A 22,523-nucleotide genomic window follows, 5' to 3' on the forward strand; every position below is an offset into this window, starting at 1 on the left:
ATTTTATGTATCATTCCAACGTATCATTCTTATTTTCACCTTCTTCCTCTTGGTTCCTGTTGCTTTGTCACAAATATTTCTTTCATTTCATGGTGAGTGTTGGTTATTCTGGTTGTCCCCATGCCACTGAGTCAGCCGCTGCTCCTCTCCCTCTGGCCCAGCCCCTGTGCAGTCACACTGTCCCTCTTGGCCCAAAGGTGCCCTCAGCTCGTGCTCTTTGTAGCCCAACCATTCACCCAATGAACCATTGCACATCTCACCAGTCAGACCATACAATTTCAGTCAACTGTGACCTTTCTGCAGGTTGATTACAGGTTTGTGCTAACATAAACCTTTAGAGACATTTAGAACAGAAGGCTGTAGTAAGACCCTGCCTCACAAGGCTTATTTTACTCTGACACACATTTCCTGTGCCACACATACTGACCACCTATCAGCAGCTTCAAATTACAGTTCTAGTGGGAATTATTTTTGAATTATATATATATATATAATATATATAATGTATAATATAAAATAATATATAATATAATAATATATATTTCTAATTAGTATATAACAGAGTATAATATATATTATAGTATAATATACATTATATAAAATTATATATATTGTATAATGAATTTTTGAATTATATATATTATATATTATGTATAATATATACTATAATAATATATAATATAATACTATATATTTTATAATTATTATATATCATAGTATATATTATAGTATAATATATATTATATAAAATTATATATATTGTATAATGAATTATTTTGTTTCAATTTTATTATAACTAACTCATGGGCAACTCTTGAAATACTTCCTGATGTTTATTGTTTATTGAGCACAGTAATGGTATATTATAAAATTATATATATTGTATAATTAATTATTTTGTTTCAATTTTATTATATCTAACTCATGGGCAACTCTTGAAATACTTCCTGATGTTTATTGTTTATTGAGCACAGTAATGGTATTGTGTTTAATAACCAGCTTCAGGTACATTGTAAGTAATACAGAAAATAAACATTCTGATAATGAATAATTTAATTAACAGTCATCTTGCTTCTAGGGAATGGTAAGAACACACTTTTCAAGTTCCCTTATTGCAACATATGACATCATAAGTGTTTCCTTTTTTTCTGAATTGATGTAGGAATACACTATAGATGTATTTTTTCGCCAAAGCTGGAAAGATGAGAGATTAAAATTCAAAGGACCTATGACTGTTCTCCGATTAAATAATTTAATGGCCAGCAAAATTTGGACACCTGATACCTTTTTCCACAATGGAAAGAAGTCAGTGGCTCATAACATGACAATGCCAAATAAACTATTACGAATCACAGAGGATGGGACGTTGCTATACACAATGAGGTGAGCCCTAAAATATTACATCCTTCATTTAGTTTTACAATTTAACTTGTGAAAGCATATTTTCCAGATAGGAAACTGGTTCCTTTTTGAGTATAAGTTGATTCCTGCTTAATTATTATTTTCACAATAGGCCTAGGATGATGGGCAAACAGAGCTGTTTGCAGTGTTTATTTTTCCTCTCCTGCTGTGCTACCTCTACAGTCCCTGGATGCATCTTAATGCTTGATTTTAAAAAGATTCTTACAGTATTAGGAATCCATCAGTTTGCAGAGAATCTTGATATGGCATTGCTTTCAAGGATTCCATCAGCAAGTATAATAAAGCCAGAAAGTTTAGTATAATCTGTGCTCCTAAATTGTGTGCAAGGGTCTTTAATCTTTGGATCATATAGAAAGCAGATTCTGAGAACTAACAGATGCACACAGAATTCATTGACCATTCTTAATATTTCTTGTGCTTGGGATTATAAAGCATGACAGCATAAAAATAGACATTTATTTTTCCATTGATTAAAACATTCAGAAAGTTAGGAGAAAAAATTATTTTTGTGCTGACAGCATTCATTGGAAATATATTATTCTCTTCATGGATAACTGAACTTTAGCTGTCCAGTTGTTAGAGGAGTTAAATAAATCCTTTTGAAATAATGATGATATACAGTCATGCAAACATTCTGGATTAAAAACCTACAAATTAAAAAATGAAAAAGAGGGTATGTTGTCGCTATAAAGCTGCACATCCCCCCTTTATGTCTCCCATGGAATCAAAACAAGGTATAAAGGGACTTTGTCTACTCCAAGCCAAGATGGATAACGTAATGCATAGGTGAACACTGAGTTTTCTTTAAAAAAATTTAAAGATGTTTTTAAAAGCAGTACAAGTGTTTGGAGAAAAAAATTCTCCAGGCATTTGGGATGTTCAATTTATTGTGCAACATCTTTCAAGACTGGCTGGACTGAAGTAGAATCATCTTGGCTGGTAGCTAAACAAGTCCATGTCGATTTTTCTTGTCTTTCTAAATGCTCAGCTGTTAGGGATTTAATCCACAGAAACACTATCTTGGCAGCACATTGTTCACATGTGTCTCTTCTTTTGATCATAACCATTCCTATTTTCTCACCTTTGCAAGTGCCTTAATGCAATCTTCAGCCTACTCTTCAAGTATTACTGTTCATTCTCTGCTGGTGTGTGGTATGTGACTGTTTCTAGTTCATTTAACCTCTTTTATAGAGAAACATGTTTGCACTCAAGCTGATAGCAATGAAATGATTGCAGCAAATGTCTGAGCATCCAGAGTGGGCCAATTTAATGATGGCAGCAAGGAAGCAATTGCAGTGGCTAATAGATTTTAATCCTCACACCAAATGAGGAGCATGAGCATGCCTCTGATGGACCGTGAGGAAGGGCAGAGGGGCAGAGCAGTTGCACCCTGAGCCAGACAATTCAAGTCCTGTTGTAACCACTAATTAATCACATAACAGATACTGTGCTGTACTTATGCTATGTGTCTTAATAGAAGTCTATTTGCTATTTCTATGAAACTAGAATAAATGTGTCCTTTTGCTCATTAATCCATTATAGATTGACTGTGAGAGCAGAATGTCCAATGCATTTAGAAGACTTTCCTATGGATGCACATGCTTGCCCCTTGAAATTTGGAAGCTGTAAGTTTATTTTAAATGGAGGTTTCTCCCATTTTTAGGCATTTTTAGGCCACTTTAAAAGTGTATTTTGCAACCTAGAAAACCTCAAGGTTTTAATCCTGTGTATTTTTCACGTTTTTGTCAGGGTTGTATCTTTATTATATATATATATATATAATATTATATAATGGACCTCATTTATGTATCTTAAATATCCTACAATGTGATGCCTGGAGATTAACCAAAGATGAAAATGACAGTGTTCTAAATATCTAGAAAGGTAGTTTGTCACATATTAAATGTTGTTAATCTTCTTGATTTGTTTTGTCAAAACCCAATATCAGTCCTAAAGAAAAGCAATGCATGCTATGGATAACTGAACTGGTTTAGGTGAAAACAGTTTTGCTACTGCAGTCTTGGTATGTTTAGATCAACATTTTTCCTAGCATTAGCAGATACTCATATACACTCATGGAACATTTTTGGAAGTGAAAAATCTCAGAAATCTCCAAATAGAGTCCTACACTTGCAGCATACATAGCCCTAGATGAGAGAACATACTGAACAAAGTCATTGAAATAAAATTGAAATCAGAATAATTGAAATCAGTTCAATCACTGACAAAGCTTTTGATAAGTTGAGAATTTTCTCCAAAACTTCCGTGTGAATAGCAACCAGCCTGACACTGAACTAAACTTAGTATTTTTGGAAATAAAACATTGAGAAAAAAAATGACGATCTAATTTAGTCTAGTTTGTTTAACACAAACAAGGAAGTTAAAATATATGGAAGATGCAATAGTGTACAAATTGTTTCCTCAATGGCTACTTTTTTCTAACAGAGTAATGAGTCGTTTCACTGATAATGGTTACTTAGTGGCTTGATCAATTTTAGAAGTCAACAAAGAGAAAACCCAATTCATTGTTCACATGGTACCCGACAGGGTGATCATTTACTTTGGGCTGAATAGCTCTATGTTTGCAGTGAGACAGCACTGATGTTTTGTCTTTAAAGAGCTGCTGATCTCCTAGATAAGGCTTAGAGAACAAAAAACTCATACAACCTTGGAGTATAACTGACAAGAATAGTTTGCTCCTTGAATCTTAAGTTTTCTTAGAGAGCACTGAAAATTAATCTTTGCCAATATCTCCTGAAAGAGCGCGGAGTGGAGGGAAGCTTTACTCCAGTTTGTAGCAGGGCAGATACTGCAGGGGGTTCTTGATTAATAAGAGATCTGTGCACCCAAGATCCCAGCGAGAGCAGGAGTGGCTGCAGGATGGAATTTCTTTTGATGTGCTCACTAAAGTGTCCCTGCAGGCATCGTGCAGGAGCTGCGAGGCAGGGGGATGGCTGATCCTGCAACAAACCTGCTAATGACAATTTAAACCAGGAACAGTTTCCGAAGGAATTTGATTTACTAGACTGAATTTCATAAACACGACAAACACCTATCAGCACACCTGTGCATCACTGAACCATAGCCCAAACACCAGACCTTCCCTAGTATGAACAATATTTCCCATTCTTTTCCTACACTGAGTTCTTTCTGGCTCCGTGTCCCAGATTAATGTACTCTTCATTCACACAGTGCACAGCTTTCCAGACTACTGAGGACATTTCCTGAGTTAAATGACTAAGATTTGCAGAAATTATTAAATAAAAGGGACAGATAATGTGGATTTGCATAAAAGTCCAGAACCACACCAGAAGACAGGAACAAGACAGCAGAAAAACATGCAAGTGTACCTGCATCTTTTGTATCTAAATTGATATTTTTATCCTTAAAAACTTATTTTCATAATATAACTTTTTAATTTTCTTAATTGAACAAAAAAAAATCACAGCTATTTCTGATAAAAAGACCATTTCTTATACCACTCAAGGGCAATAACTGACATTCTAAACTCAGAGTACAGCCGTGGACTCTCATGTTTTACAGGTTTTTGTTTTATTTTGTTTTTGTTTTTTTTTTATGTGAACACTAGTATTCTATGGCAGCTCTCCTAAAAAACAAGTAACTACAAATGCTTGGAAAGATCATTAGACAAATCAGGGAGTACTCAAGGCAACTTTTCATTCACCCACTAAATTCAGGAGAGCTCCTAATTTGGGATCCTCATGGAGCGGAGTTCCTTCTGTAACATGGTTTTACTGCAAACACTGCATGAAGAACTCACTGTTGGAAACAGTCCTTAAAGCTGGATCTCCCCCTTCCTTCTCATCAGATCATATGCCATCATTATCAAGTTATAGAATATTTCTCTCAATATTTCATTCTTGATACAAATAGAAATATCTCGAAGAGGACAAATGGTTGGACCCAAGCAAGTTATGAAAGACGGACTCACTGTTACGCATAAAAAAAGAACAGATCTTGTAATTAATTTCCACTTTTTAAGTGAGAATCATATTTAAATACATTTGGGACATTTTTGTCAAACTAAAGCAATTAATTATAATCATCTTAATGGACTGGAAAATTTACTGGGAATGAATTTAATTGTCACAAAATCCATGCTTAAAGTGCAGACTACAATCTAACACTTAGCTCCCCCAGGTAGTGTTTGCCTAGCTCCATTTGTTTTAGATTAAATTGGATAAAAGGTTTTTTATGTCCTCCATTGCTACTCATCACTTCTTGGAGCTGGATTCCTAAAAGCCTCACAATGAAGGAGTTGCACATCTCCTGTGGACTCTGTCCATACTGTAGGGACCAATAAATGTTTGACCCAGCTCCAAGGCTAAAGTGATTTGCCAAAGAGCAGCTTAAGCTAGAGGTTATTCCAGTGTAAATTCAATGTGACAAATGCAAAAGAAGTTCTGGAACAACAAAATGCCATATGTTGGCAAAACAAAATCAGAAAGGCAGATGCTCTCCTCAACTCTTACCACAAACATCTGATTGTCAGTTTAGAACTGAGGCCACTCTGGAAACCAGCAGTGACGGGAGCAGATGGCTGCGTTGCTGTTTATGCAACATGAATTGGAAGCTGAGGGGGGCAGCAGAATTGAGCACCAAGTCTGGCAGCTCAATTCTAGCTCTACCCAGTGCAGCCCCTTCCCTCTAAACCAATCCAGTCATTCTCAGTAGCTCAGAAAAGCACTCCCCTCTCTTCCAAGCTATTCTCATATTCCAGAACAAATGCTTGAAAATTAATTTTATTACTGTCTTTATGTGACTAGGTTAGCAAGTCAATTTCTGTGTTTACTCTGGCCGTTATTTTTAAAGTCAGAATTATTAAGACATGGATTTGCTTTTGCCATTGACTCCAAAAACATATTCCAAGATACATGACAGTGCTTAGGGAATATGAAGCCCAAAGATAAAAGCACCCTTCAGCTTCAAGAATGCAGAATCAAATGCCATGCAATTCATTTACCAGCACATTCTACCCAACCAACTCTTCAATTACTAGCTCTTATCTCTCACACTGATATGGTAAAATTGCTAACTCACAAATGAGGTCAAGTGAATCAGATTCCTCCCTTTCCCTTCCTGCTTGTCAATCTGAAAAAAGGAAAATTCTCATCTTGTAGGTAGAGTCCTTCTGTTATTTTGGATGCCCTGAGATGTCCCATCGTGCTCCAGCTGCCTTTGGTGGGTGCAGGCTTGATGCAGATTCTGGCCACACATTCATTCCCATTCACGCCTTGGGTACTTTTTAGGTGCAAAGAGTTACATGAGTTGTCTCTGTGTAGCCAATTAACTCCCACCCAACTGCTTCGAGGGAGAGCTGCCAGATTGCAGACCCCACAAAATGACAGCAGAATTTTACTGTGGAATTAGAATTAAAAATATTTATGTGTAGCTTGATTCTGGAAAGAACATAAATAACAGCACAAAACCCTCAATGGCATGTGTAGATGCTACTGAATTCTGTGTGTAACACACCAGACTGCTTGGGCTTGAAGAGCCCACAGCACTTTTCTTTTGTCTTGATCAAATCTTGAGTGTGAGGACTATTCAGAAATAACCAAAGCCAAAACAAAAAAATAGACTAATTGTGGTTTAAAGTTACTTTCTCCTAGGCAGCCTCAGAAGTGTCTGCTAGGCCCGTTTTGCAGTAAGGACTGTGTGATGGGGCATGACCAAACGGGAGCTGTAGCCAGGCTGAGGATGAGAGGATCACTGCAGCCACTCTGAGAAGGATTTACAGAGTGGCCAAACAACATCACACTATGAAAAATTGAAAAGTTTGGGGCTTGTCTTTCTTTACAATAGCTAGAAGTTAGGAAAAGCATTGGGGTTCTTGCATGCTCATGAAATTCCACTTCTCACTCTCACTTATTACACAGGCAGGAAATATATAAGAAAGAAATATATTCATACCACAGAGGACCAACCTTAATCCAGCCCTACAGCAGATATTTAGCTATTTTGTAAAAATCAATTTTACTTCCTATAGATAAATTCCAGTAAGATAGTTGTGGGTTTCTACAGATAATTAAAGAGAATTAAATATTCAAACTACTGCTCAAAACATTGTTCTGACAAAGCCGTAAGGCAACAGAAAGTGCAAAGCTTAAATGCAATGTATTTCTTTCAAATTAGATGCTTATACCAGAGCAGAGGTCGTGTATGAGTGGACACGGGAACCAGCAAGGTCAGTGGTGGTGGCTGAAGACGGCTCTCGACTGAACCAGTACGATCTGCTTGGACAAACTGTGGACTCTGGAATTGTGCAGTCCAGTACAGGTCTGTGACAAATACTCTGGAAGGGTGATATTTAACTGTCAAAACATAATTCAGAGCAGGATTAAAGAATACAAAGACATAAGATTGAGGGGTAAATGATAACATATACTTCAGAATGACTCTGGAAAGATAATACATCCTGGGATTATTTTCCTACTTCAGTTGGTGGTAAAAATATTTGAACAATTAAAAAGCTTCCTACAGTGTCAGATCTAGCCAGAAAAAACAATAATCTATGTAATAAAGAGGCACTCCTTTTGTTCTTCTCATATTATTTGCTTACTATATAGGCTGATAAAAATAGCATAACAATATGAATCCTCAAAGATCATATTTCTGGAGGCAGTGAAATTGCTAAAAGCATATAGTACATAGTTTCTCAAGGAAGTATTTAGAGAATGAAAGAAACTGTCATCAAACTCAAAACCATCTGAAACATCCAAATACAATTTCCTTTAATGCTGACACCAGCTTTAACTCAAAAAATTTAATGAGCTACAGAAATACAGCTGACATTTATAGTATGACATACCTGTAACCTTGAAGCTGGCTACAGCCCTTTATTTTTTAACTTTGCAGTGCTTGTTTCAAGATGTAAATTTTTTAAAGTTTATTTTCTAATAATTTGGATGATCTAAATGCAGTAAGAATCTGAGCACTGGGCATGAACAAGAGCTCAGGTGACCAGATTGACTGGCCAGTGGACCAAAGGCAGCCCTGCTTCAGGGGAAGTGGTTGCACTGCTCTGGGTACACCCAACATTGTGACTTAGAGAGAAGTCCACTCATAACTGCGTAAACCAAATTTCCTGATGTGTTGCTGTTAAAGCCAATGAACTTTTAAGAGAAAGTGAGTCAACTTAAGGTGAACTGGAATTTGTATCTGAATTTTTTATTTAGCTTGTTAAAATGTATTCATATGCTCTATTAAGCCAAGAAAAGCTCTCACAGACAAGTTTCTGGGTTACTGCTTGGAAGCTTCTGTTCAGTTGATATCAGAGTAAGTGGGATGGCAATAATAGGAACTTCGCATGAGAACAGCATCAACACAACTGCTCCCATTGCTGAGCACAGAGGTGTGCAACAAGCAGGTGAAAAGGGGAGAGCTCTTGACCTTCCCACAGATGGAAATGTTGCCATTGGCTTTTCTGCAGCACTAATTCACCCCACCTGCCCTTTGCTGGAAAGTCAGCAGGATTTGAGGGGAACTGCAGGGATCTCAGCTCTTGGCTCTCTCAGAGAGACCCTGCCAGCCTGTGGGGCTGCCCTTGCTCCTGCTTGCTGCATGTGCTCCAAGGGCAGCAGGATATCAGAAAACACTCAAGAGGGAGCATAAGTCAACCAAATGGAAATGCCAAACATGGTTCAGGGCAATTAGATAGCAATGTGAGGGGCATGCTATAAACTGTTAAGAAGGGCAGACAAGAAATTTTCAAACAGAACTGAAACATAAGTTTAAGATTTCTTCATACATTTCCATGAGTAAACAAACAATTTGTTTTGCCCATGCTATTTCAAAGATGTGAATTCTGCCTCCTTTTTCTACCTGAGGAAAATTCTTTACCATTGCTATCTATAAAGTTAAACACAGTATAGTTAATACCTAAAGTATGCTGAGATGAAGATATTGTTGTCTAGATGCTGAAAAACAGTACAAAGAACTAAATGGAATAGTTACCAAAACTAAAAACAATCCAATTTCAGAATCTTTTTAGTATTTGCAAATTTACAATCCTCTCTAATTACTACCTGATAAGTGTTGCAGCAATTCAGGCTGCAAAAGATAAGAATACACAGTTGAGGAAGAAACATATTTATTGCTTGCAAATTCAGCATCTCAAAGGAAAATCCTTCATTATTTGCTTTGGAAAGAAAAATGCTTTGCTTTCCCCATACTAAAGGTGAGGATCAGAAGTGGTTAATAATCCCTTTTCTCCAGCCACAATTCATATTCACTCAGAAAGATTTTAAAATTATCCTTTCTGTAACCACCTTAAAAAACGCTTAAAGGGCTTGTGCAAGTTTCTATTTATATAGAATTACTTTGGCAACTTGAAAACATTGCTTTACACTGAGAATCACCAGGATTTATATTCAAAACACTTATTTTTTTTCTTATCTCTGTAAATCTGCAGAGATGATGGTGTTCTTAATAGTTTTTCTGACTGAGTTACATGGCATAAATAGTAAATGACAAATACTTTGTTTTAAATTAACGGCCAGGAAAGCTTTACTTCTTTACCTACAGTAATAGAAGAATTGTTACAGCTCAGACTCAGCCCACACCTCAAACTTCATGTCTGATGTGATGCACATTAACTTCAGGTGCTGATAAATCTGTTATTTTACAAATCATTTATAGAACACTGAGAAATAGCTTTAATGTAACTTTACTGAATTATCAACTACTTTCTTCTATGGGCACAGATTCGTTTATACCACCTGCACATTTTGGCTTAATTACTGCAATATTAAGGGCTGATTAAAAACTGCACCTATGAAAGCACTGAAAACAGGCACAAGTTCTTCCAGACCTACTGGAAATATTCCAGCATGGAATGTCATTCAGAAATAAAATTTATATATATGCAGAATTTTTTGATGACTTTTAAATGCTTCATATTGTGTTTTGCATATAACCTAATTTAAACATTGGAATAAATAAAATGAAAACCAGATTTATCTGCACAACACAGTTATTTGTAGAAGACTTCAGGAATTACAATTTAGCGAAGAAGAAATGCCTTTCTTTCTAACTTCCTTGGATAAGAAAAGATAAGAGATAAGAGAATATAAGATGTATAAGCTACACCTTGTGAAAGCCTAGCAATCAGACACTGTGAATATAGGCAATATTTTGGTCAAGAGCTATTTGAAATCCTAGGTTGTAAGGAATTTTATGACTGCATTGCAATGCTTTCAAAATAGAATCCCAGAGGAATTGGAAAGTTATGAGAGTGATCAGCAGCTGTCACAAATGTGATGACACTGTTCAATTAAAGAAAGACAGAAAATATGGAAAGCCAAGGATGCAGTGAATAACTGGAATGCTTTCATGTCCTGAAGTCAGCTCAATCAATCTTATCAAACATCCAATATCTTTTAGTAGATGAGTGCAGTCCATTGGTGCTGTGGAAACTTCAGAACGTGGCTGTGCCTTGTAGCTGAAGTGCAGAGCATTACTGCAGGCCTGCCCTGCCCTGCTCACTCCTCCCAGCACTGCCTTTATCTCAGACCTGCTGCAGTGCTTAACAGATGAGAGCAATCCCTGTCTTTTTAATTGCCTTTAGGCTTTGGATCTTGTTCTCATTTTCCAGAGGTTAAAAATACTTTGATAATTTAGGCAGCTAAATAAAGCATCAGAGTACAGTGGTGTGTTCACTCTGTATTCTTAGCTTGCCATCTACAATCAGTGAATTAATTCTGACACACCGTTGTGTGCACTCTATATCTGATTGCATTAAAATAGTTTCCCACGTCATATTTTAAGGAGATAAAATTAAATTATTGGCTCTCCTAGCCAAGACTGGCACCTTTTTTAAGATCATAATCTCTGGTACAGAGGAGAAGGAGCTTGTTTCAGTGAAAGTTAAAGAAAGGTGAGCAAAATTTAAGCAATAATTCCCACTATACTACAGCCATTCCTATTTTTGAAATAATAAAAAAAATCCTTGTATATCCTTTGTTTTACCATTCAATTTAAAATTTATTATCTTTTCCCCTTTGCTGCTGTCTTTTATATTGAAAGAGTATCATCATATGTTATAAAGAAACTTTCCTTGGGGTTAGAAATTGAGCAAGATTGCTCAAATGGATGTTCTTCTGGACTCTGCATTACAGAAATGGGCATTTGACATGCTCTGTGCATAAGCAGTCAATGTCTAGACATAGTTTTTCAATCAAGTTTAAGCTTTTCTTGTACAAGAGCAGTTTTCTCTTTCCATCTGCCTACATTTTAAAATAGAACTACAGTAATTTCACATGTCATCTCTAATCTAGACAGAAGTTTCCACTCAGTTACGTATCTACTTGTTTCATTCCTCAGACATTCATTGCATAATAAGAAGAATCAGTCTACTAAAAAAACCCCCATATATATAAAATAAAACAAAATAAAAACAATAGGTTTCTCAGTGTTATATTGGAGAATATACTGTTTGCCAAAATCCATTTTAAATTATATAATGATCTGAAAATGAGCAATATTTGCTCTGCTGGCAAGAAAGTTTTATGGCATGAGGTAAGCATATTAGAATATTAGATATATTTACATTTATTATTGAAAGTATAAATTTATATATAAAAAAACAATTAATTTTCATTGCATTTGGAGTACGCACCTCATACAACTTCGTAGCTCCAAAAGCATTAGGGCTAATGAAAATATTGTGCTATTCTTGTAGTAATCATTTCAGGAGAGAATAATAATTTACTAAGGTCCTAAATTAGCAGACAAGAGACCCTTCAGAGTACATAAAGCACCAACAGTGGTAATGCAAATACCATCACATCAGCAATTACATCTTAAGCTTGGCCCAACAGAAACACTTTTGGGAGGTTTTCTTGATTGAGTCTTTAGATTATGTTTACATGGTTATGCTGTGGTGGCTTTCCATCTTCTAATGGAATAAGACCTCCTAAAAGAGCTTTAAACAGCCACCAGTTAATGAAGACTTTCATTCACTACTCAGCCGAGAAAATATGTAAATTTAATAAGCATTTCCCAGAAATGTCTAGTTTTGTATTATTAAGGAAAAATTTTACAACCCACCAGGTTTATGAAATGTTTTCTTCAAAGCTGACCCATTTTGATTGGAGGACTTCTATTTTCTAATAGGGGTGAATGTAATGAAAAATACTTCCTACAAAGACCTCTGACGTGTATATTTATAAAAGCTTTAATGTTCTTTTTTCTTGGTTTTAGGGGAATATGTTGTTATGACTACACATTTTCATTTGAAGAGGAAGATTGGTTACTTTGTCATCCAGACTTATCTGCCATGCATCATGACAGTGATACTGTCACAGGTGTCCTTCTGGCTTAACAGAGAATCTGTTCCAGCAAGAACTGTATTTGGTAAGCAAGACCTACAAACCTCCTGGCAATCATGAGGCAATTGGGTTTCAGAAATGTTATTGTAAGTGTAGTTATTGTAACATGGTATTGGAGAACAGTGTGAGCCTGGACATGTTGCACACACAAGAGCTAACAAAATTCATTGTGAAGATATAGGTCCAAAGCTTTTAAACTGATTTGGAACTGACTGCAAAAAGAGACCTGAAAATACCTCAAGCCATCCATTACCATTTAATATTCCAAAACAATCAGATTATGAATAAAACATCTCTGACAATGGCAATAACGTTAATCATGGGATTATCAAAAAGGCTTTAATCAATGGGTATCTGTCACTTGACATCTTTAGGCCCTCGGAAAATTCTTATTTTAATTTTTTTTCCTTAATACCTTTTACAGGCTACTGTTATATCAGCCACAACTTATCGTGCTTACAGCAGTGAATACGTGCACTCAGGGAATGCAGTGAGCAGGCAATATAAAAGATCCTCCAGTTTATACAGCTGGTCCCTACAATTTAACTACTGCTTGCAAATGCTTATCTTAAAACTTGTATATTCTTTCATATTCTTTGGTGATATTAACCCAAGTCAAGTACATATTAAAAAAAAAAATAAAAAGAAAAAAGGCAATGAATTTTCATTTAGGAAAGCTAGAGCCTGAGATTTCTGCTACATGACCTGGTCTTGGTGATATCCAGATGGGACTGCTGAACACCTTTGGCAGGAGGTGGAAGCATCCCCAGCCAAGCTGGCTTTGACACTCGCTTTGCTGCCTCAGGGCACTGCAAGGACAGGATGCTTTGGGCCCTCTGGCTTTGCCAAAGAAAATTAACCCATTTATTCTGAACATGGCAAAGCCAGAGAGTCACTGTTGAGAAATGCAGCCTCTGAAGCTCATGTTGAACAAGAGCTATTTTTATGGGTCTTTTCTTGCACCATTCACAGCTGTGCTTTAGTTTCTCAGTTTCTCTGAAAATCAATCACAACTTGCACAGCCTTAGACCTCAGGAACCAAGCAGGTTTTCTGTTGTTCTGTTGATAGACAGATGTGCATTGACAGAACAGTGTTTTAGACTACAGTATAATTAAATTTGATTTACATAATATTGCTTAGATTAGCGACTAAAATTAATCCTGAATTTTTAACATCAGTTTTGCTGAGAACTACAATACTAGAGAGTTTTATAGTCAAATCCATTGAAATTGTAACTATTTTACCTCTTTTTGCACATACCATTTAAAAAGAAATGTCTGATCATCAGTTTGAAATGCTGTACTTCACAGTCATTAGATGGAGAACAGAATTTCCTAGTCTCAATGGATAATGTATAATACTGCCCAATTTTCAAACTGCTATCTTCACAGGCTCAAGAACCCACAAATTTCTCAGTTTTCGTTTTAGAAGACAGTTATTTAGTAAATAACTCTTGGGTTTGCTCCATCATTATGTATCAAGATAGCTTTTTCATTTCAAAATGGCAGTGAAACAACATTTTGCATGAATTCATTTACACACCGAAGCACAACATTGATCTTTTAGCCCACTCAGTACCACAGATAATAAAAGTTATAAACCTTTCTTCTGCTACTATGTAAGACAAACATAAGGTCACTAGTAATAAGTCATAGAACACATTTGGTTGCATCTCAAGAAAATGAAATTGTTTCCTCATTAGGCACTAACAACTCAAGCTCTTCACACTACCATATAAATATGTTGTTCATTAATTGACCTATTTTAGAGCACTGCTCATTTCCACTAACACTCAGTGCAGCAAAGATGAACTCGAGACACATTCGAGACATGACAGTGCAGTTGTCAAGGTAACTTGTGGACATGTGATTTGATGTAAATGCCTTGCGTACGCTCCGAGATTCATTTTCCAAGCAGCTGCAAGCAGAGTGAATTCAGTACAGTCCTGCTTGCTCTCTGGGGCCAGGTGAGAGGAAAGGTTCGGCAATGAGAAGCTCTGATATCAGAAATGCAAATTACATTGTCATTCTTACATAAAATCTTTGCTGTGTTCAGGGTGTCAGTGAATAAAGGGACAGAAATCTGTAAAACCATTGATTCAAAAAAAATGAAAGAACACATAAGTCTTGGTGCCCTTGAAAATATCTTTGAAGTATAATATCCCAAATAAGCTGAAACAAGTTTTTTTTTGTTTTCTAAGTATCTCAGAACTGCTGCAAGAAAGAACTAAAGATATTAAACTGTTACATCTGTAGTATAATTTGCAGTGCATGAATAAAGAACTGCAACAAAATCCCTCAAATACCAGGAAGAGTAAAGTAATTCACAAATTATACTTCCCTTCCACCTTTAAAAAGAGTATTCTATTATAACAACATCAAAGAATAAAAGCATAAAAAATGTTTTGAAAATCCTGCAACTTCCACAGAAGTGGAAACCTGATATCATATAGAAACTGAGCTCAGGTGGGGAAGTTTGTAACAACCAGGGGTGTAGAAAAGGCTTTACCACCTCTAGCAGCTGGGAAATGAAGCACAAAAAATGGCCTGAAGACACAAACTCTGCTTTGCAGGCGTGACAACTGTGCTGACCATGACTACCCTGAGCATCAGCGCGAGGAACTCGCTGCCCAAGGTGGCCTACGCCACGGCCATGGACTGGTTCATCGCCGTCTGCTACGCCTTCGTCTTCTCGGCGCTCATCGAGTTCGCCACCGTCAACTACTTCACCAAGAGAGGCTACGCCTGGGACGGCAAGAGCGTCGTCCCAGAAAAGGTAACACCTCCCCACACCCAGCCCAAAAGATCACACTCTGCCACCCCTGGTCCTGTGACACGGGGTTTAGCACATTAAAACTCTTACTATGTACAACAATTACTCCAGAAGAGTTTACTCCTGTGTCTACGTACAGCATTTCCATACCATGATTACATTTAATACCTAAATACTGCTTCTGACATACTGAGTTATTAATAATGAAATATTCTACTGAGATTTTGACTTCAGGCATTGAGCAGAAAAAAAGATCAACGTGTATTATTTTAAGGGAAGGAAATTATTTTTTTCTGTTTGAACAAGAGAAATTGTGGATGCCTCAGTGTAAATGTAAGAAAACAAAATTGTGGCTGCAGTTTTTGACAGTTCCCAAGGTATAGTGCTCCCCAGCACAAAATTCAGAAGGGCTGCTCTATCATCATGACCAAATCAATCACCACAGGAGTTCTTTTTCCCTTTCTTAGCTATAGGAAAAATGTGTTTACTTAGAAGGAGGAATTGAGAGCTATGCTGGGAGTGTGCAATCCTGATCTGTACCTCCATGAATACACCAGAGAAAACTCCCATTAATTCCTTTAGGACTGGGATCAGACCTGGTCTGTAAACCACAGGTGCATCAAGAAACTATTGAGGATATTTAGGGGATGAAAGAGAAGTTTGCTGTTTCCTATGAGTTACCATGTCAGCTGCTCCTGTGAGCAAGCTCATTCAGATGGGTTAACTTCCCCAGCTGGTAATCATGAACACTCATAGACTAGAGATCCAACAGAGCAGGTATTTGGAGCAGCAAATGTAACTCACTGGTATGCAAAGACATGTTTTTAATTCAGGATTATATGCATACATATTATGTATATTAGTTGTGTAAGTCAGTGAAAAAAACCCTCCAAATTAAATTTGGCATTTATACAATACTACAAAAGTATTGTAGAACAAATGAGTGAAATATCAAAACAAACTTACAGTAATGAGTTACACAACTGCTGCTGAATGTTGAGTTTTCAGTTATTGATGATATTTTCACTGAAAAGAATTTTTTTTATTCTTTTTGTGTTTTCATGACATTTGTTATAAAAATGAACTGCACTGATAGAATTGTACCTTAAGTATTAAATATTGCCTTGCTAATTTATCCTCCCTTGTAATGTAGTTACTATAATAAGCTGTTTCATTTGTTACCAAGAAAATTACATTCTAAAAAAAACCCCTACACAATACCCACCACAATAAACATAGTTTAAAACACTGGAAGATTTATGGCTTTGTGCTTGTTAGCAGGTAAGGGCTTTATGTGCCATTTGCTGGTACCTGTGAGTTTTCTGCAGTGAGGAAAAGCAAGCAAGGCAAGCTCACGATGATCACAGCTTAATCAAATTTAGAGCTCTAATTAGCTGTCATATTGCTTGTTCATGAAGTCGAATTTGACATGAAATATTAAGACCCAGGCTGGTGTCAGGGTTTTCTCTGGATCAGATTTCTAGTGACATTTAAATCTATTGAAAGGGTTTCCCTTGAGACTTCAGTGAAGCTTCTCTTTGTCTGCTGGATTTATTGCTGCTTACCAGAGTATCTGAATGAGCAGCAAACAGGACTGCCTTTGCACTCAGCAGCCATGTTAGCAGCCTCCCTGCCTGGGAGGGGAAAGAATGGACAGCCTAAAAACAACAACAAAAAAACCCAAACAACCCAAAATAAACAAAAAACCCCAAAAAGCCAAACAAAACAACAAAAACAAAATAAAACCTGACATGCTTTTTTTGCTGGAATATTTTTTAACCTGTTTGTTCCGAAGATTTGAAGCTTTTTCTTGGTCTGAAGCTAAGAATTTTATTGCCATGAATTAAAGAATATCTACATCAGAGTCATTAGGTGAACACCTTTCCTTATTAAGTAGCATGATGTTACCATTTGAGCCTACATTTCCTTCCAGCATGGGGCTCCAAAGCTGTTCCTCCATGAGCCTCTCCCCGCTTGCCCTCAGGCTTCTGCAGCTTCATTTCCTCTTCCCATGTGGCCAGCAGGAGTCTGTCCACTCCCTGAAATGTTCACCTCTTGAACAAGAATTTTTTATCAAAACTCCATTATTATGGGGTCAAAATAGCCATTAACCTATAGTTGATCTGTCATTAAAAGTACTGTGGCCACATAAAAGTATTGCCTCCCTGGGACAGCTGCTTCTTGAAAACAGAAAATTGTGTTTGCTGTCTCGTGAAATGACATAACACGTCAAACTCCACTGATATTTTCCCTTCAACCATATCTTCCCCTCATCTCAAAATGGATAACATTTGCCTTTTCTTTTCCTGAAAATTTTGCTAAGCTGTTGGAGTTGTTTTTTTCCCCTCATAATTGGAGGAATCCTTACACCTTCTTAATAACCCACTACATCTCTGCTGTGTTTATCATTGGGCAGTGGCTGAATAACAGGTTTGGTCTGCCAGAAACTGGACACTTGAATCTTAACTGGTATGCCCAGATGTCAAAATTTATTTTTTTCCTACAACTAGATCCCAAAAATAGAATATTAGAAAATATAAGGATCTAGGTATAAAATAAGTTTAAATAAGCTCAATAAGTCCTCCTCCCCTAAAAGATATTCAATATATTCTTGTTTGAGCAATATAAGTAGGTGGATGAACAAGTCACACAGACATTAAAGTCTTCACATATGGAATGCCATTTGAGCCATTATGCTCCAATTTTAAGATTCAAATAAGAACATTAAGTTCCTAATCCATAATTCATGTGCCTCTGGTGTAAACCATTAGTGAGCAGAATACTGACAGCTTTGCATCTTACTGAGTAAACCACTCCTTTAGTGCATGGTTACATGATAATTTAGTGTGTATTTCTGTGCATAAATTATGTAAAAACTCTTCATATCACAATATTTGTGTTAATGTTGGAAGGCTACATTAAGAATTTGGCATCTGTAAGTTTCTATCCTGATTAAGGGAAACAGTTTGTGAGACTATTGAGCTGTGAGTGCTTTGTCACTGCTGATTATCATTAAAGGTAATTTTGCCAATGAGCCTAGCTATCAGGTCTCATTTTTATTGATCACCTAATTTGGTTTACCAAATACAAGTAATACAAATGGATGATTTTGTATTTATTGTCACCTAAATATTTTGCATGAGTTACACACCCAGAACTAACTTCTCTCTTATAGCTTATTACACTTTATGGTATGAATTGGATTAACTGCAAAATGTTACAGTGCTTTTTCATAATTTCATCTGTTGAGAAGGGTACTGAGAATGAAATATTTTCTTCTTTCTTCAGCCAAAGAAAGTGAAGGATCCTCTCATCAAGAAAAACAACACCTACACAGCTGCAGCTACCAGCTACACCCCTAATATTGCAAGGGACCCTGGGCTGGCAACCATTGCTAAAAGTGCAACAATTGAGCCCAAAGAAGTGAAGCCAGAAACAAAACCTGCAGAGCCCAAGAAAACTTTTAACAGCGTCAGTAAAATTGATCGGCTATCAAGAATAGCCTTCCCTCTGCTTTTTGGAATCTTTAACCTGGTCTACTGGGCTACCTATTTAAACAGGGAGCCCCAGCTAAAGGTTCAAACTCCACATCAATAACCTCACTTATTCATATAGTTCTGTTTTGTCTTTTGCTCTGGGAATTGCTTCCCTTTTTCACATACAGTAATTCCCATTTGCTTCATTGCCTCGGTCTTAAAGAAAATAAAGGTTTCTTTAGTTAGCAAAAGGTAAAATATATCTGTATATTTAAAAAAAAACAGTGTGTGAGCGAGAGAACATTATAAACTATATACTTTGGAAAAGAGATTTTGGAAATGGAAAAGAGTTGTAGAGTAATGGGAGGGTGGAAAAAAAAAAAAAAGAAACCATTTGTAGCAAGCTTAGTACTGAATATCCCCAAAATATAGTGTATATGTACATGAAAAAGATATTTTTATTCAGAAGACTGTAGGGATGGGGGAAATAGTCTTTATGACATTCCTGATGCACATCTTAGACTGTATCATTTACTCAGCCACTGTTTATAATCTTTTCAAGGATGTAAAGCTTTCCATTTGCTGAATCCCATAAGATATATTATTTTCCTAATCCCTTTTCTCTTCTATGTTCCAAACTACCTGACTTATAATATTAAATAGTCTTTAATGAGAAAGGAAATCTACTCACTCTAGGTACAGTTTGTCACTGTATAGCACATAAGATCTAATGGTAACAAATGCTTTAATCTGCTCTCTTACTGCAAGCTTGTTCCAAGCATTAAGTTGTCACTAGACTAGATTTAAAACCAGTTGCACAACCAAGTGCAGATCCCAAATTTCTACTATCACATGTGTAATCCAAAAGATTCCTGGATGCTTTAAAGATAGCTTTTACTCATCACTATGTTTTAGAGAGAAAAAACAAAAAAGCAAACAAAATTTTTGCAAGTTCTAGATATGTTGAATGTATTCTTTTATAAAATGATACATTAAAAGAAGCTTTAGATTGAGATTTATGAATAGCAGAAAGATAAAATATAGTATTTAAATAATATCTGTAAATATGCAGCATGAGATTGTACATTTTTTTACTTTTTTAAAGTTGTGTTCTTAAAACATTGTGTAGGATTCACCTCTTAGCTCTTAATATGTTGTTAAATGCTCAATAAAACATATTTAGAGCCTGAATGAAAGGAGAAAAAAAATTATCAGTGGTATTGGAATGCTTACAAAAATAAATAAGCAGAAAGTGCTTGGAATTTATTCCATTTGTAAAGTGGTTAAGTGTACAGCAGCTTGCAATTTGACAATGTCATCCAATGTATACTATTAGATTAATGACTGGTCTGCTCAGGTCATGCATAAACACTAAAGTATGGGATTATATTTGGTAGGTAAAAATGGTGAGATATTTGTTAAGACAGAAGTTCATCTGTATATTACTGCTATATTTGCTGAAACATAACTGTTACAATAAGCGATGTAATATATGTAGCATTAAATACAAAGAAGTCATACATAAAAGAATGTACAGGAAAATAGATTTTATTGAGTAAACTTACTACATTTCATTTTTACTGTAGCAATATATTTGTAGGAACAATATGTAAGGGCTTTAAATACAAGATGTCCATTTTGCAGGTATTGTGCTCCCTTTAAAAAAAATTCTAGTAAGTATCATTACTGCTAACTCTTAGAAATAAACTTTCAGATAAAGTTTTTTCAAAGAGACTGGAAGAATGGTGGATATTTGCAAGAATCAATTAAAAAATGTAATTTATGTTATTGAATTGATTTTAAAACAGTGCTACATGAGCCTCTAGAGAAACAGCTACTGAGAGTCAAGTTTAATAGGCAGTGATTTCTAAACTCTTAATAAATCAAAAAGTTGACATTCTCTATCTACGAAAGGAAATATTTAATGTTTGATTTAGAGATTTTTTTAAATAATTCTTCATTGTCTAACATTTAGTCCTGTCTGAACTTGATAAGTTATCTGATTGGATTTTATTTAAAAGGGGATGTTTCATCTCTGGTATCATGTGTAGATATATGTATAGAAAAAAATAAACGATGGCTCTTTAACTTCTGTGTACTTGTTTATCTTGTTATTTTTGGCGTTAAACTAGTGTGTTCATTTAGGGCATTTTATCTTTCTAGCAATTCATAGCTACCTTTTGGTCTGCATTTTGCACATTAGATGTGAATATTACTTACCTAGTCTGCTTTTTGCTATGCAATGATTGCATTATACCACCTCTTAGTTAGTCTATGCCAATAGTATTATACTGTATAAACTTGACTGCACAGTTTATCAAAGACAAGGTATTCTCTATGTAGCTTTTTTACAATGCTTTGCTAAACCATGTAATAATAGTAAGTCTTCCTTGAAAATAATGATACACTCTTATAGAGGACAGTTTCTGTTTACTCCTGAGATAATTTTAAAAAGATGACATTGAATGTTTATTGCACCTCAGTGCAGTGATGTGGCAATAAAACCTAAATCTAATAGAGGTTGTTTATGGCAGAAGCATGTATTGCTTTACAGAGTTTAGCAAAAGCTCTTTATTTTATGTCAGACTGTAATTCTATTATAATAATAAAGCTAAAAATGTTCAATAATGCAAGTGAATGTTTTACTTTGGTTTTCTTTAGTTACTGCCTTTTATGACACATTGCTTGATTAGCTACTATTCATTCAAAGCCTTCGTTTCCTTGGATTTGGTAATGAATGCAGTTTTAATAGATGTGATTTTCTGCCCAGTGTTTTCCAGGGACAAATATAACAGGAATGTTTCACAAATCTGATTTGACATTCAGAAAAGATAGCTCACTCTGTACCATGTATATCCAGTAAGGCAATTAATTGCATCAGATGAACAATTGTTAAGGTTTCGTATCACAACATTGACTCATACAAGGTAGGAACAAAATAAAATGCATTTTCTCCCAGATGAAATGGCAGATAAACCAGAGATTGAGAGTAAAAGTATGACTATTTAAGCTAGATATTTAACTGGTTAAATAAACACACAGATCTAAGAAAGACTGTTAGAAAAGAACCTCAGGCTATATAAAATATTTCACTTGTTAAAATAGTTGTAGGGATAGCTTTTAAACAAGCACATGTATACCTTGGAAATTTTAGTTTTCAACTCCTCTTTCTTTCCAAAAGAGAAAAAAGGAGAGAGGAAAAGTCATTCCAGTGCATTCAGCCCCCAAACTCTCTTGGAAATGGTGCTGGAAAGCAAGGCTTGTGGCCTTCATGTACAGACATACAGCTTCAGAGGATCCCAAAGGCTGATTTAAGTGTATATTTGTACATAACAATTTTCATAGTGTTCTCAACCATGAGTCCTACAGAAGCCTTCTTCAAAATGGAAGGAAAGACTGGAAGGACTCAGGTTCTATCAATTTATTTTGCTTTCCTCTATTTTGAATGAGGATAATGCAGTCTGAATCCCTGCTCCTTGCCTCCTACAACTGACTCCACGG

General features: G+C 35.9%; 1 protein-coding gene across 1 annotated transcript in view; it reads left to right on the forward strand.

Moving 5' to 3' along the window:
• The window catches only part of GABRA1 (gamma-aminobutyric acid type A receptor subunit alpha1), a 39,169-nt gene extending 19,798 nt beyond the window's left edge, over positions 1–19,371 (forward strand). Inside the window, exons 5-10 of the mRNA XM_041397516.1 lie at positions 1,163–1,383; positions 2,965–3,047; positions 7,579–7,722; positions 12,646–12,798; positions 15,347–15,549; positions 18,835–19,371. Coding sequence (XP_041253450.1) covers positions 1,163–1,383; positions 2,965–3,047; positions 7,579–7,722; positions 12,646–12,798; positions 15,347–15,549; positions 18,835–19,143 — 1,113 coding nt within the window. The 3' untranslated portion in view covers positions 19,144–19,371. The remainder of the gene's footprint in view (positions 1–1,162; positions 1,384–2,964; positions 3,048–7,578; positions 7,723–12,645; positions 12,799–15,346; positions 15,550–18,834) is intronic.
• The last annotated feature ends 3,152 nt before the right edge of the window (positions 19,372–22,523 follow it).

The sequence above is a fragment of the Onychostruthus taczanowskii genome, unplaced genomic scaffold (genome assembly GCF_017590055.1).
Source record: "Onychostruthus taczanowskii isolate IOZ18803 unplaced genomic scaffold, ASM1759005v1 scaffold14, whole genome shotgun sequence".
NCBI lineage: Eukaryota > Metazoa > Chordata > Aves > Passeriformes > Passeridae > Onychostruthus > Onychostruthus taczanowskii.